The 17,005-nt window shown below is 44.2% G+C and overlaps 1 protein-coding gene across 12 annotated transcripts in view; it reads left to right on the top strand.

Moving 5' to 3' along the window:
- LOC143215260 (protein daughterless-like) overlaps positions 1-17,005 on the top strand; it is a 180,455-nt gene that overhangs the window by 158,283 nt on the left and 5,167 nt on the right. For 6 of the 12 annotated variants that reach the window (XM_076437237.1, XM_076437241.1, XM_076437231.1 and 3 more), the window contains 10 exons: positions 3,212-3,348; positions 6,734-7,018; positions 8,275-8,436; positions 9,711-9,770; positions 10,788-10,940; positions 11,027-11,144; positions 13,617-13,770; positions 14,511-14,600; positions 16,603-16,748; positions 16,828-16,982. In XM_076437237.1, coding sequence (XP_076293352.1) covers positions 3,212-3,348; positions 6,734-7,018; positions 8,275-8,436; positions 9,711-9,770; positions 10,788-10,940; positions 11,027-11,144; positions 13,617-13,770; positions 14,511-14,600; positions 16,603-16,748; positions 16,828-16,982 — 1,460 coding nt within the window. Of the gene's footprint in view, positions 1-3,211; positions 3,349-6,733; positions 7,019-8,274; positions 8,437-9,710; positions 9,771-10,787; positions 10,941-11,026; positions 11,145-13,616; positions 13,771-14,510; positions 14,601-15,736; positions 15,827-16,602; positions 16,749-16,827; positions 16,983-17,005 lie in introns of all 12 variants that reach the window. The other 6 variants (XM_076437236.1, XM_076437235.1, XM_076437232.1 and 3 more) reach the window with 6 other exon arrangements.

Here is a 17,005-nt window from a genome sequence, read left to right as displayed (position 1 = left end):
AGTCGAAGAATCCCTGCATTAATGGTGGTACATACTGCAGTTCATAGTCTGATAAACAGTGAAGCAGAGTTTATAATGAATTTCAATCATGCTTCTTTCTGAAAGCAATCGAAATTGTTCATTTTTAAAAAAATCCAATAGTAACATGATTTATTAATTCGTTCATTATTTTTAAAATCTGCACAACCCAAAGAAAATTACATGTTAATTTGTCTGATCTTTATGAAAAATAAAAATTGTTTATATCGATTGCAAGTAGCCATATAAAATCAATTAAATGCATAACAAATTGTGCAGTCCGTATGCAGAGCCGAAAAAATATTTTTTCTTAATTTGGGTTAATCGCTGCAATTCTGATAAACGGTAAAGCAGAGTTTATAATGAATTTCAATCATGATTCTTTCTGAAAGCAATCGAAATTGTTCATTTTTTAAAAAATCCAATAGTAATATTATTTTATTTATTAATTGATTAATTCGTTCATTATTTTTAAAATTTGTACAACCCAAAGAAAATTACATGTTAATTTATTTGATCTTTATGCAAAATAAAAATTGTTTATATCGATTGCAAGTAGCCATATAAAATCAATCAAGTGCATACAAAATTGTGCAGTCCTTTTGCAGAGCTGAAAAAATATTTCTTAATTTGGATTAATCGCTGCGAATCCATAACGATTTACAGAGCGTGTTATATTGTGTAAAACATTTTTAGGGCATGGATTTAGTGGGTTGAGGAAACGCAGAATGCAACTGCGGATTCCGCGTCGCCAAAGTTCAGAATGCGGAAAGAGTGTCGAAATTAATAGCGCCGGGACTTAATAACCCGGCCGAAGTTTATTCAATTTTGAGTTTAGGGATGTTTGGAGTTATCGCAGGCCGGGTTTAATAGGATTTAGGCGCGAGTTAGCTCGATGGAAATCTAGGTTCAACAGATGGCTTAGGAGAACTTGGGTCGTTCGTGGGTTAGCAAAACTTGGCTGTATCGTAATTTCGATCTGATATTTAGGGTAATCGATGCCCGTAGCAAATTATAAGTTCCCCGGCAGGAGTGATTTTAATTCAATTCGAACTTCTCGAACGAGTTCGGCCGCTTATTTATCAGAACGTTAACTTGGAAGGAGAATAGAAACTACTTGGCATTCAATGTCGGCTGGTTTTGCAGTTATTGTAATTCGGGTACAATCTTTTGTGGGCCATGAGCTTCCGGTTACCTAGATAACTGTATAATTTCCACTACACTTCCGTAGAACGTGCTCGCAACATATCTAGTTTAACGAATGTGTTTCAGCAGAATTTGGATTTCCGTGAAATTTTAGTTAATTCTCGTGCGTTACATTTGGGTATCCGCGCGAGACACAGGCTTGGAATGACTGAAATTTACAACGGGCCAGAAGGTAGATTTACCTCAATTTTAGTGGAACGTGTTTTAGGGTTAGTAGAATCAAATTAGATTAAAAGTTCCGGAACCTCCAACGATCCCTGACACTTCGCTAAAGGGGTTGTGTCATGCGCCCTGCGTTAACAATTACTGCTATGTTATATTCTATATTAGCACTACACTAACTCTAGCAAAAACAGTACAAGTGATATCAAATCGGAGGCTCTGCTTTCTCGGAGTCGAGGCGATCCTTCTGCGGGGAAGGCAACTTCTCGGAGCAGAGTATCGCGGTACAAAAAATTAATTGCGTCTGCCGCGAGGTGAAAGGTCTTCCAGGCGATTTCCCTATCTAGGATTTTTGCGGTGCACGATTCTCCCGTAGGAATCGCCGAAACGAGCTCGCGGAAACTCTCGCGGGCGAAAGTTTCGGCGGACGGATTACCGAGGCGGTAAATCAATAAGATCGGTAAAGTTTTCCGGGTAAAGTTGTTATTAAAGATCAGAGGGTAAAAGGAGGACTCGTTGCCGGTGGTTGGCTCTCCTCGAATACGTTTCCTCGGGCTCGTGACACCCGGTAGGCGAGCGGAATAGCTTATAAATGGGCGTGCGGGGGGCGGGGTCGGGGGACCTGGGCGAAAAAGTTTTATCAGACATCGAATGCCGGGTAGTCGGGTAGGGAACGGCCGGGTAGTTTGGCTTAGTTTCAGTTCGCCCGTCGAGGGAAACCCCGGCCGCGGAATTATATCAAGCAAAAGTATCAAGAAATACGTTCCCGAAGCTTATTGCTGTTGTTTTCAACTAAAATAATGGCTCTACCGTTGGCCCGTTATCCTCTGTACCGGGTGTCCCGATCCGGGAACTCGAAAAATTGTCGCTTGAACGGTTTACAGATAGTGTGCCGGAACTATTAAGACGAGTACGCGAGAAAACGCGGGTCTGATTGAGGTTCTCGAACCTCTATCGTTGTCCGGAGCCCTGTGGCCCCGCCCACGGGCACGCCTACTTTTATCATTGGTCGAAACGGACGCGGTTCTTGATTGAATTGTGTGATGAGCTAGCGATATGAATTATAAATGTCTTTTTACTAGATATAACATGTTAGTTAGTTCGCCCCTCTGTCTAACATCTAATGGCCCCGCCCACGGGCATGCTCACTTTTATCATTGGCTTGAAAAGAATTCAGATCATACGTTCCGAAAATTCATTTAGTCAAACAGGTGCCCGATTCGAGGTTCCAGTGATTAACAACGGAATCGCTATGTGGGTAGTATAGTACACTCCCTAGCTCCCCGGAAACGTAATTTACACGGGTCGGCGGAATCGAATTACCTCTGCTCGTATCAATTCGACGGGACGTTTTTCTCGCGTCTTGCGGGGGCGTGCTCGTTAGTTGAGAACGATAATCTCGAATGGCGGGTAATTCGAGCGAAGTTCAAGCCGGGTACGTGTCTTTCGACTTGGACACGGGGGTGCGAGAGTGTTATTCGGGCACGTGCGCGACATTCTCTGGTCACTGAACGCCACGTGCTGCTATTTGTTGCTCCAGCCGCGACTCCGCGTTCGTATGTGTGCGGATGGAAACGATCCGATTACGGGTGCGAACCCGTAGAATAGCGAAGAATGGGTTTTTTGATATTGCCCTGCGGTGAGGTCCGGAAGAACCTCGAAATCGTCACCGATATACGACAAAGAAGTAGTTCAATATAAAAGGGATCTTCTAAAAATGTCATACAGTAAAACAGTATCGATAAGGTGTGTGTGAAGATTTTGAAGAAGGAGGAGGTTCAAGGAGTTATTGAAGACGCTAAACATGAATTTATCTTTGTTTCAGATGGGAACGCCGCAGGAACGGGTCCTGGAGACCCATGGACGGGTGGCGGCGGCGGAGTCCAGCCCCCGTACAGCGGCTACGCACCCCCTCACCTGGCCCAGCCAGCCTACCCCATGCACCTCCCCCACGACCCCATGGTAAGCGACTCTTTTCTCTCCCTTCGGCTTTCTTTCTCTCGTTTGTACGGCACCCTTGTTGGCCGGCGGCGATCAATCACGCGTGTGAGCTGCGCTCATTTCTTCGGACCTGGCGTTCCGGGAACCCCGTGACAGACAAGAGGAACCTCCCCCATCATTTCTGTCGTTGGTCGGGCCAGCTGGCGACGAGGTCGTTCGATTAGAGCCTTGCTGGTTATCTTCGCAACAGGAGATCTTTCCTTAAACTTCCACAGGATACATTTTAACGATCTTCCCCGAGACAATTTCCACCCGTCGCAACCCTTGAATACTCGGACTTCATGAATTGTTAATAAAAAATCGGGAATTTGCTTTGTCTTAGGTCTTTGTCATTCTTCTTCATCTCGAAACCTCCATTATTCAAACATCTTCTTTTCCTTCTTGTCGAAGTCTGTTCGAAAACCAAGCTTTTACTCGCAGCATATTGCTGCCTGCGGCTGCAGGATACGAACCCATCAATTCCTAATTTATCAGTTGCCATACACCTAGGTACCCGAACGACCCGCCACCATTTAGCTAATCCAGTCTGGAGCGTGTTCCCGCAGAGGGAGAGAGCGTGGAATATATTTCCATCATCATAAATTCCCGTGGCCGTTTCCCCGACTCCCAACAAGAGTTTCGACTCGTTTGACACTGTCGGATTCACCATGGTCGTTAGCTCCCACTAGGTCAACCTCTCTCCGGGCTAACTCTAATCCTCTCCATGAAGCAGTGATATCCAGTTAGCCCTCGACCAGCTGGTCGAATCTCGAAACCTCGGTGCGCGATCGTCTTATTTCGCCAGGCTGTCGCTCTCGTCGTGTCTCCGCGAGATTCTGTGTGTGTGTCTTCGTCCGGTTGAGAGACACTGTTGACAGTGTACTCTGAGCAACGTGAAATGACTCAGTGGCTTCTATATATAGAACGTTCCTCCCGCTACTCGGTGTTTCTAGTCAAGTGCAGCCTTCGTTTGATTTACGCCGTTCATGGCTACCACGAAATCCTCCGCTCTCCGAACGGCCTGCGTTCCTCGAACAAACCCCATGGAATCCGGCCCCTGAGAGGTGCCCTGATCGATCCCCCGGGAATTCGCTCCCCATCATCGATTAAAGGGTTTCCGCGACCTTGGAGCCCTTGTTTCGCCGCTCTGCTCAGCCACAATATTAACCACCACTACTTTAAACGATAGTAACGCGCAGAATTGTAATTTTCTCGGTGCTCAGAAGGAAAAACACTTCAACCGAAGATTTTAGCGTTCAAACTCGATGAGAAGCACAAGGTTTCTTTTCAACGGGTTTCGGCGGATCCGCCGGAGCAAGCCCCCAGCCCGTTCCCCTGTTATCGCCTCGTTCCTCCGTCCGTAAAGCGAACAATTAACGGGCTTGTCGGGCTCGTGAAACGGCGGGCACGACCGCGCACGCAAACCTCCCTCTAATTTGTTGATAAATACTCTTCGGTGTTCGTACCGGGACCGCGCTTAAAATTAGACGTTTTACGAGCGGACTTCAGTAGGTGCGAGCGTGCGTGGCTGCACGCTACTAAGCGTATCCGATATCAAAGCTTTCCTGGCCCACCCCCATGGTCCATTATGAACCTGAAGAGTCGGAAAGGTCGCGCGGGATCAGTCAGTCAGAACCGCGTCAATGCCACCGAACTTTTCCTGAGAACGTCGTATCACCCAGAGTACGATGTACTTTGTCTCGCGGATTCTTTACCGTCGCTGTCGGAGACGGTAGTGAGACGGCCGTGACGTCCGACGGACACCAGCTTTGATCTCCGCGCGGAACATCTAATTCGGATGTTTATGTTCTTGTAGAAATTAACGTTGCACGAGTATTCGGCTGATGCGATTGTATTGAAGTTTAATTTGATTTATTATTGCATTTATGAAAAACATGAGGGTTCAAGGTCCAGATGCTTGTCCGGGAGAGAAAGTTGTGAACGAAGGGGTTGATGATTCTTGTAGAAATTAACATTACACGAGTATTCGACTGATGCGATTGTATTGAAGTTTAATTTGATTTATTATTGCATTTATGAAAAACATAAGGCTTCAAGATCCACATGCTTATCCAGAAAAGAAAATCGTGAGCGAAGGAGTTGATAATTCTTGTAGACGTTAACGTTGTACTAGTATTCGGCTGATGCGATTGTATTGAAGTTTAATTTGATTTATTATTGCATTTATGAAAAACATGAGGGTTCAAGGTCCAGATGCTTGTCCAGGAGAGAAAGTTTTGAGCGAAGGGGTTGATGATTCTTGTAGAAATTAACATTACACGAGTATTCGACTGATGCGATTGTATTGAAGTTTAATTTGATTTATTATTGCATTCATGAAAAAAATGAGGGTTCAAGGTCCAGATGCTTATCCAGAAAAGAAAATCGTGAGCGAAGGGGTTGATAATTCTTGTAGACGTTAACGTTGTACTAGTATTCGGCTGATGCGACTGTATTGAAGTTTAATTGGATTTATTATTGCATTTATGAAAAACATGAGGGTTGAAGGTCCAGATGCTTGTCCAGGAAAGAAAGTCGTGAGCGAAGGGGTTGATGATTCTTGTAGATGTTAACGTTGTACTAGTATTCGACTGATGCGATTGTATTGAAGTTTAATTTGATTTATTATTGCATTCATGAAAAAAATGAGGGTTCAAGGTCCAGATGCTTGTCCAGGAAAGAAAGTTTTGAGCGAAGGAGTTGATGATTCTTGTAGAAATTAACATTACACGAGTATTCGACTGATGCGATTGTATTGCAGTTTAATTTGATTTACAATATTATTGCATTTATGAACAAAATGAGGGTTCAAGGTCCAGATGCTTGTCCAGGAAAGAAAGTCGTGAGCGAAGGGGTTGATGATTCTTGTAGACGTTAACGTTGTACTAGTATTCGGATGATGCGACTGTATTGAAGTTTAATTGGATTTATTATTGCATTTATGAAAAACATGAGGGTTCAAGGTCCAGATGCTTGTCCAGGAGAGAAAGTTGTGAACGAAGGGGTTGATGATTCTTCTAGACATTAACGTTGGACGAGTATTTAATTGAATTCATTGTTATTAGACTGCGAATCTTTATGCATTTATAGAAAAATTAATTAGATGAAATTCAAGAAGGTTGGAAAGTTGAAAAAATTGAAGACGTCGAGATATGATTTCTCCTTCATTGAAATCATTAAGGGAAGAAATAACATTCAATTCGGTTTCCATGTCTTGCGATCGATGCAGACAATTTTTATTTTGCATGAAGATCCGCAGTCTAATTATCACATTTATGCAAAAAAATGGGGGTGTGAGGCCACCCCACGATGCCTGTCCAGGCAAGAGAGTTTTGAGTGAAGGAGTTAATGATGTTGATCGTTGCAGGCGTACTCGGCCATGTCGCCGAACGGAGAACCGGCGGCGCCGATTCTGGGCTCGGCGGTGACCAGTGCGGCCTCACTGCCACCAATGTCCACATTCCGGGGTAGCGGCGCAGTTGCGGCGAACAGCGGTACCGGTGCACCATCCCCGGCGTCGTTGCAATATAGTCATAGTCCCGGTGCACCGACGACCGCACCCTCCGCGCCCAATTCTGCACCCACGACGAACCAGCAACCCTCCACGGGGGACAACCTCGGCAAGACTCTTGCGTCTGTAGTCAGCAACAGAGTAAGTACATATGATCCTAGACGAATCTTCTGGACCACTGGTTTTCAACGTTGCAAAATAATTAAGTTGCAGCAGTACACTGATGTCTGGATATCCATAGAGATGACCTTTCAGGAATTTCTTTGGTATCGGCAAGAATGGGAATTTTTCCAACAATTGGTGGAGATAACTCCTGGTCATATATCCGGACATTACTGTATACACTGCAAAATATTTTATTAAATTTTTACAGAATATCATGGTTAACACTAAACCTACCGAGTATTAAAAGACATTAATATGTTTTAGCTTACACAATGACAAGGCTCTATTTATTTAGATTTTGTGAAATTTTTATCACAATATTTACTTGGAAATTTATCGAATCCATTTCCATGTACAGTATTTTATCGATAATTGTCTCCAACACGGGTCTGCCCAGGGACAATTATCCGCCAGGTATACTATTCGTTGACTTTTGCCGAACGTAGAAAAAGACAGCGGAGCTCGAGAGGCCTCGGTCGCCGAGAAGTGTAAACATAACTAATCCAATAACAAAACTTCTTTATTTTTCATTATTTATTCATGGGACTTTGACCAATATACATTCGTAGCATTTTTCTAATGAAAATGTTACTAAATATGATATAATTCCAATTATATTTATTCGTGTAATGAACGATGAAAGCTTTTCGACGCAGAGAAGGACAGCGTATGGGAAAGAAAGAGACGCGGAGAGTCGCGGCGCCCCTGCACAATTCAAAGAACTTCCTTTACGCCGTTTCTCCTTGCGTTCGAAACTTTCATCGTTCATTAAATTATATCATATTTGGTATCATCTTCATTAGAAAAATGCCACGAATATGTTGGTGAAAGTTCCATAAAAAAATAATGAAAAATAAAGAAGTTTTACATTCGGATTAGTGTGGTCTCACCGATATACCCGAGCCGTATGATGTCATACTTCTCGGCGACCGAGGCCTCTGGAGCTTCTTGGCCCCTCAAGGGGGTACACCCCGCAGGAGTGGGGATAGTTCTGGGACATTTAACAATAAAATTCTGTATTCAACTTCATAATTCCATCTGACCGGCAGTGGTAGGTTTAGCGTTAATAATGTTCTCGAATTCTCTGACGTTTGCAAGTATTTAAACTCTTGACTGTTCTGTGTCTGACTGTGAACATCAAAGAGGTCGTAAGGGATGTTTGGCGGTAGCTGAGGGGTTCCACCTGTTACATGAAAATCAGTATGACACCGGGACGTTTTGTGACCTTGCAGATTTACCCCACGGACCAATCAGTATCGAGTTATAGCAGCAACCCGTCGACGCCAGTCAGTTCGCCGCCACCTTTGACGGGTTCAGCGCCGGGTTGGGCAGCAGGTGCTGCGCCGGTGTCTCCGCACTTCACGGCGGACCCCAACCGTGGAACCATTCACATGGTATGCACCGATGCAACTGTGGAATCGTTATATCATTTTTTCGTTTATGGTTCACGTAACATCGTACACCTGGCCGCTGCTTCCAACGAGAGACCACCTCTCTCGACATTTAATTCGATTTTTTTTTTTGTTGTTGTTCGTAAAAGAGAGTTTCTCTCTGCGAAGGCAGTCGAATTTATTCGGGAGGAGAGGAGGATCTCGTTGGGAAAGTGCACTGGTGCATCCTCGAACGCAGACACGCTTCATCACCGTTACCGATGCGCTTTAGAAACAGGTCAAGGACGTTCGTAACAGAAACCTCTGGTGCTCACTTCCATTGCGATAGTTTATCGCGTTCGCATTGGGATCGACCGCGATGACACCGCCGCCGTGTTATCACTGAGGTTTTGGGGAGGATCGAGACGCGAACGATCGATTATTACGACGAAGTCACTACTGACACGCATTTGGACACCATTCGCGAGTCGTTGGAAAAATGACGAATTTCTGGAAATTCTTTCACTGATTTTATGAAATTATGGACACATTAATTCTAACTATATAAACCGTTTGATAAGTTGTACCTTGATATCGAAAATATTTTCCCGTGAATAATCCTCGGCAAACACCGCGTGTAAAACATAGGACGGAGCGCAGCGAGCAACCATCGATGCAATTATCAGCGGAACGAGCGTGACTCGCGTCAAATTAATTGGCATCACGGTTTTCGCACCGTGGCGCGGCAACAGCGAGATTAATCGCGCAAACCGCGTCTGCACGGCTCCTGAAGTGACCATACAAAACATATTTGTGGGTCAACAGTCCGCGAAGTGCGTCCAAATGCGTTCGCAGAGGAGGACCAGTTCGCAGTATTCCCGTCGCACTGTTGCACCCGCGAAATCGGGGATTAATTGTCGCAGACGATTGAGATTGCCATGTTTTTTTTTTAATTTTTGGCTCCTTCATGCAACGATTAATTCCAACTGCACCCGAAAGTAGCATGCACACCAGATGCATCGGAGAATTCACAACCTCGTGTGCTCGCATCTCGTCTCCACCCACCTCCCCCCCCCCCCACACACAACCCCCCACAAACAACGAATCTGCAAATTTCAATCGCTCCGACCACATCTCATCGTTCGTGTAATTTTACGTGTCTTTTTTTCTCTTTTTTCGTTCACCAGTTTTTACCAACCCCGCCACACACACCCCTCTGTTTGTTGTGAACGTTGTGTTGACTTGGTTGTTCTCTTTTTTTTTTTGGTTTTGTTGTTGCGTTGGTGTTGTGTGTGAAGCCGGCGCCTGAACAGCAGAGGCTAGACGATGCCATCGGCTTCCTTCGCGACCACGCCGAGGTGAGGATTGCCGATTTTCAGTTTTTTTTTTAAATATCCAACCTTTTACTGACCCCTTCCTTCTCCCTCTGTTCGTTTTCTCGTTTTCTCGTTTACCTGTTTACCACCTGTCCACCCACTCATTCGTTAACACCACACTCTGTGCATGACCACTGACGACGTCGTGATTTCTGTGTACACTAACAGCTGTTACCAAAAACTACGTTTTCCCAATCCCCTTTCAGCCCTCTGCTTTCTCGGTGAATCAATTGTACATTACAACAGATAAGAAAATCATCCCTGCTATGAGTCTACATACTGTAAAATATTTAATTTCTCTTTGATCGTGTTCTGATGTTATGTTCTAATTTTACGTTCTAATATTATGTCTTAATTTTATGCTCTAATCTCGTGTTGTAATTTTATGTTCTGATTTAATATTTTATTTATTTTATTGATTTAATTTTTATTTAACTGTTTCATACCTCACAATTTACCTTTCTTTGGCGACGTACGATTATTTGAAATTGTGAGTGGGGTACTATTTTTCAAAAAATTGTTTTTCTAACAAGGAAATGGATAAGTTATCAATGGAGAATTTTGTGTGAAATTATTTGCAAGGAGGGTACGAGCATTTTTCATATACAGCAAACTTTAAGAACTTTAATTTTTGTTCTCCGAGATGTCGGTAACTTCATCCACTTGCTAACTAACTAATCCTCGATTTTGTTTAATCTTTAAACTCCAGAAATCATTTTGTAATAACTCAATTCATAACTATGAAAGAAGCTAAGTAGATTCATAAGGATAAACAGCTTGCTAATTCCTTTCCCAACAACTCTGTTCCATGCTGTCTCCTCAATACACCGATACTCTTCTCTACGCGCTTTTTCATCGCTTCAAAGATTACATATGTATAGAATTCCCCATCAGCGTCGAAATTCGATGAAGATATTTTGATGAAATATTCGACGCTGGTGTGATTTTGGAAATTGAAGTCGAACTGGTGTGTAATCGAGTCGCGTGTCCGGTATTCTGTTGGTACAGGGAACGCGGATGGAGGAGAGACTGGACGATGCCATAAACGTTCTGAGGAATCATGCGGAAAGCCAACTTGGCCTCCATCTTGGTCCCGTTGGTCCACACGGTCCCATCTACTCCCACACATCACCACCGCAGCTGGACCATTTGGTAAGTCTTTATCAATCTATATAAATATTCTCTTGAGCATGATCGATAGCTCGATGAATCTGTGCTAATGAATTTTTTGATCACAGACGAGTCCACATCCTGCGGTAACAGTGACGCAACCACAGGGTTCCTACCCTGGTCTCACACCCACGCCTGACACAGACGGATCCATTAAAATCGAAAGGTTACCTGTGACGAATGCCAGTAAGTTGACCCACCACTTCTCGAACGTAATCGTTTTGTCCACTGGCTCCTGGAATAGAGGACGATCTTCAATTCAAATTTTTATCAAATTTTTTCAGTTAATTTAAATGAGAAATTTATTCAATCATCAATTTGTGCAGAATTTTCAGAAAATTCGTTACTTCATGAACAATAATTTCTAAATCTGCTGAAGGTCAATTCATAAATTTTTGGTGGGTTCATTTTCACTATTCTTCTTCATCGAGATCCTCCGATTCACTAATTGAAACCAATTGCAGCAGCACTGGAAACGCAAGAGACAGTCGCAAATAGAGTCCTCCGAGATCAAGCTAAAGAATTTCATGGAAACTGCTCGATCTATTCTTCGAAACATTCTTTTCTCACAGCCAGCAATGTTATCTCCGCTCGACATCGCGATCCACGTTCGGAATCCTCGATCACAGCACCAAAGCCTCGGCTAATTCCCCGACTCATTCATTCCCGGTGGAACGGATCCGGCGATGAATAACGTCACAGACCATTTTAGAAAATTGATCGTTAATTCTCTTCACGGTGGGGAAAAAAAGGGAACTGTTACCCCGGAAGCGAGGCGACCTTCGCCGAACACGGCGATCTGCGCGCCGCATTATCCTCGAGCTTTGGGCCGCTTAGTCACGAAACCGTGAAAACCGTCCAATTACGAGCAGGAAGCGCGTTTCAAGCTCTCGATACTGATTCAACCGTCGCCATAAACGTTCCCGCTGTGCTCTCGACAATTCGCGAATGCATTAAACCGCCGCGTTTCTCTCGAACCTCACAGATAAATCAGTCCGCTGGCCGATTGTGTGCAAAGGTCTGACCGATTTTTCACCGTGAAACGTTATCGGTGTTCCGACCGGCGAAAGTACGCAAATTCTTCTTTTTTCTTCTCCGGGCGTCCAATCAATGCGCTGAAACCCCCTCTAACAAGGGAAGGATCCCAAGTGTCCGACTTCGATTTTGCTAATCTTTTGTGAGACGATGGTATATGGATCCCTAATGGCGTCTGCAAAGTATTATGTGTAGTTACTCAATAGTTTTAAAGATATAAACAATGAACTTTCGCGCAACCTGCTTACACGGCTAATGGAACTTCGAAAGCTACTAAAGTATGAAACTTTAATTGTTTATATCTTTAAAACTGTTGAGTAACTGCACCTAATATTTTGCATACATCACTAGGGATCCATATACAATGCCATCGTCTCGCAAAAAATTATCAGAATCGGAATCGGACACTTGGGGTCCTTCCCTTGTATGAGATACATCTAGGATGTTTTGTGAAAATGGCTCTGGCAAAATAGCTGCCATGTTCTTCCACTTCAAGATATTTAGCTGAAACTTTCAGCAAATACTATTTCAATATAATTTTCTGAAAGTAAATCGAATACAGCAATCATTACTGCGCAATCTCGTCATAAAACAATGCACAATTGATTTAGGGGTAAAAAATTCGACGGACAGCTTCCTAGAAGAAAATAAAAGAGCATCGTTCGAGCATCGCGTTTTTCTCGCAAAAACGGAGATCGAGGGAAAGAAAAGGGCAACCGGGTATACGGTAAAAAGGGAAGAGGACGACGAAGAAGCATCCTGCTGATGCAACCGCGTGTTCCAATGTGGTGGGTGCATCTCTGTGGGTGGAGGGGGAGTAGCATGGTCTGAATTCCGCAGGCCAGAAATGGTCGATGATGGTGAAAAGAGCGCTTCTTTGGCGAACTGCCCTCGGAAAACTTGCGCATTCCATTAGGCGGCCGCCGGGAGAAGGATTACGGGTAAGAGGAACAAGAAGCGTGACAGAAACGGAGACAATGGAAGGGCGAGAGGGAGAGAGATAGGCTCTCCGGCTCTCTCGCTCTTTCAAGACAGAGGTCTCGGAGAATAATAAAGGCACGACAACGATGCGGGATAGTAGCTACTTCGCGTGATTTATCTAATGTTTCCTTATCGGGCTCCAACTCCGCCGCGGAACACCTGGGAACTCCTTCTAGCCGGGCTTTTTTTTTCTTCTTTCTTGCCCGCGTCGTGTTGCGAGCTGCTCATGGGAAAAACTGCCTTGCCGATGATGCGACACTGCGAATAGAAACGAGCCACGACCTCGTTGACACCTTTTCTCTCGAGGCTTTATGCCCGCCGACACGAAAGTGCCATTTTTCGGCTGACGCACAGAGTGCGTCTGTTTGGTCATCGTTTCAGAGCTGCGGGAAGGTTGAACTGTGTCTCGAGTAAACAAGGCAGATGTTCATATGTGTTGGTTCAAAAGAGAAGTAATTTGTACTGTTATCTTTTCGAAAATTATATGCCAAATTAGCTGGATTACATAGACTCAGCAATTAGAAATGTTTGAGGACTTCAGAAGGATAGATTGGGCTTCGCCTCTGTTCCATGGACAACGTGAAATCTTTTTAGTGTTTGTTGGGGCGTACGATGTTTAATAGCTATGTTAATAATGAACAGAATACGTCTCGTTAGAAAAGAGAAAGGACCCACCGGATAGCAGCGGCGGCGAGACGAAACCGTCGAGCAGCGAGCTGGCGGCAGCGGGTGTGATCGGCGCGGCCACGGTCAACTCAACGTCCCAGGGAAAGGGGACGAAGAGATCGCGCAGATAGTAAGTATATCCTGGATGTATCCTTCTATCTATGATCGGGGCGCGTCATTAACGACCGTGAAGTGACAGTAGTGAAACCGAGTTACCATGAAGAAACCGACTATGTACTTCATATCTGTTCACCGCTCTTCCGATCGCGACAAGTGAACATTCGCTCGCTCACCACTTGCACGCCGCCTCGAATCTAGCCTCCTCTTTCCGAACTAAACTTATCCCAATGTCGGAGATTGATACTCTATTTCGAATAAAAATAAATACATTTTGTTTACCAGTTGTAGGCTGCAGTTTATGTACCACTGGCTTTTTGATAGGAACGTGTTTTGCAGAGTTGGTCTTGGATAAAACGACTGCCACGTTCTTCTAGTTTGGGATATTCAGTTCAAATTTTCGGCATGTGCTATTTAAATATCATGTAATAAGATGTACATATTGGTCTCGCAGAGAAGTCTAATTTTGTATAAGAAAAACATCATTGAAGTTCCCTCATGTTGTTTTCGAAATTACGTTCGTCTAGTTTGAGATATTTAGTTCCTATTTCTTGACGAACACCACTAGTATATACAGAAGTAAAAAATGTATAATAATTTCTTTGGAAATGCGGAATTGAAGTTGAATGATTTTGAATAATATTCGAGGCGGCAGCAAGGGGTGGTTCCCACCCCCTTCGTCGATCGGGAGCTCGTTCCCCGGTCGTCTCGGTCCTCACAGACTCCAACTAATTGATTGCATTTAAACAACCGTTGTTCGAGCGCCGACGAAGACTGTGACGATCCCAGCACCAAAGCGGTGCGCGAGAAGGAACGTCGCCAGGCCAACAACGTGCGTGAAAGGTTAGTGAACACACGCAGTAACGCACTCCCGTTGTACTCTTCAACGTCCTTCGCGACATCCCTCCGGGACGTCGAACACTCCCGAGTCCTTGTTTTCCGTATGCATGCCCGATACGAAGACAGAAAAGAAAAGGAAGAAACTTGTCAAAGGAAAACCGACAATGAGAATCTGTTTCTGGTTGATAAAAGAAAAGAAGAGAAGGAGAAATTTTATATGGCATGCTTACGTTCTCCCGCAACCACGAGGCCCGTATTCTGATAATTAAAATGCGTCTGGTTAAGGACAGAGAAAACGATAATACCGTTCAATCGACCGTTCATCAATCAGTCTCATTTTAATTCGGCTGCGATCCCGGCCAACCCAATCTCTCAAAGGCATGCGACAAAACCAACACACACATTATATTTTCTTTTCTGTTTCATTTTTCTACCGAGCACACCTGTTTTTCACCCTCTGCATCACTCTGATCGTGTTGTTGCTGGACACTTTCTTCCCTTGGACGAAACGAGACCACCTGGTTTTGGATCTATCCAATATCTCACTTTATCTCTGTATTTCTCTCACTTTCTCTCTCTCTCTGGGTTCTTGTAAATCTCCTATTGCCCTGTTACAGTTCGCTCACCCTCGAACCAGCAGGGTTGCTCCATGTGTAATGAAGATTTCTTTCAGAAGCCACCTCGAAGACCTCCACCCCTCGAAATCCTCGAATCCTACAAGTCCTTTCCCGAAGGATTCTCAATTTTCTAGGTAACAGCACGAAAAGACAATCAGCTCCGATCGGTAGATATCTCTCTTCTCGATCACTCTCTTAACCACTGGTTTGTTCTCTGTGCAAAGAATACGGGCCCATAGAGTACGGAAACCTGACTTTCTGTCCATAACCACGACATCAGCTCTGCGTGTGTTCAATCGACAAAAAGCTAAGACCGTAGATTATTTGCGTAACGAGAATATCGTTTCGATGAGAAAACGTTGACGATCTCCACGTGAGAATCGTTCTTGACGAAATCGCGAACGAAAATCGTCGGTTTTCACTGCTGTCGCGAACGCCCCACGCTCGATCTAGGACGATCGAGCGACAAAGAAACGGCCGCCTACGTCAGGTGATTAATCGAGTATTGTTATTGCGCAACTGTTGTTCGAGCGCCGAGGACGAGGATGACGATCCCGACGTGAAGGCGCAAAGGGAGAAAGAGAGGCGGCAGGCGAACAATGCTAGGGAAAGGTAAGGAAATCGACGGAAGCGTGCAGTGAATCGCGCGAGAGAGAAGCTCGTCTTCTTCTTCTACTTCATGTTCATCGGTTACCGATACGAGACTCAAGCTCGGCCCGTATTCTATGTGTAATTGTGAGAGAGCAGGATGTTTGCTCCAATCCACCCCCCTCGGATCGATCCTGCCAACGATCGATACACTCGTGCTATTACGTAGACGAATATTGAGGTTCTTCTGACTCCCTCGATCGATGAGATCGTTTCACGATCTCTGTCCTTCGACGGCATTGATTACGAACTTCCTGATGAGTTTCTTGAAAAATGCATTTCTTCTTTTGGAAACTCGCTTTGCTCAATCCTCCCATGGTCTTCAGAAATGGTTACCTGAAAGACTCTTGGATAATTCATTTTTCTTTTATAGTTCAAATCGATGAATCGTGTTCCTTTTGCCACATTCTGAAGAAATACATTTCACAAGAGAAACAGAAAAGAATTTAATGTTCTATGATATTTGTAGAATTATGAAATGGGTGAATTGTCAGCATGAGTGTTTGGTAGGGGTATTTTGGAAATCTCTTTGGTACTAACAAAATAAATAGAAAAAATTAATGAATTTGTTGAATAATGTTGAAAGTCCTAGTGAAACCCTGAAAATTTTCTCTAAATTAGTTATTGTTTGATCTTGAATAGTCAGTACCAAACAGATTCGTGTTGTCCTTTTAGTTCCACGTCCAACGTCCAAACCGATGATTCAATGTTCAGCAATTAATATCGATTTGTCTATGTAGGATACGTATTAGAGACATCAACGAGGCCCTCAAGGAACTCGGCAGAATGTGTATGACGCATCTAAAGACGGACAAACCTCAGACGAAGCTAGGTATCCTCAACATGGCTGTCGAAGTCATCATGACGCTGGAACAGCAAGTTAGAGGTGTGTATTCGCACAATTAGTAAACGAATTCGATGGTTTCTTGAAATATTGTTTTAACCATTTCTGTGTTTGTTGACAGAACGAAATCTTAATCCAAAAGCAGCGTGCTTGAAGAGGAGAGAGGAAGAGAAAGCGGAAGATGGACCCAAACTACCCGGCCATCTTGCGGCGCACATAGCTCACCCGCACCCTCACCCTCACCCGCATTCTCAACCACCCTTTTCCGCGATGCCTGTGAGTATATTTCCTCTCCACCG

Source organism: Lasioglossum baleicum, chromosome 13, assembly GCF_051020765.1.
Source record: "Lasioglossum baleicum chromosome 13, iyLasBale1, whole genome shotgun sequence".
Classification (NCBI taxonomy): domain Eukaryota; kingdom Metazoa; phylum Arthropoda; class Insecta; order Hymenoptera; family Halictidae; genus Lasioglossum; species Lasioglossum baleicum.
This window is presented reverse-complemented; position numbering and strand designations above follow the sequence as displayed.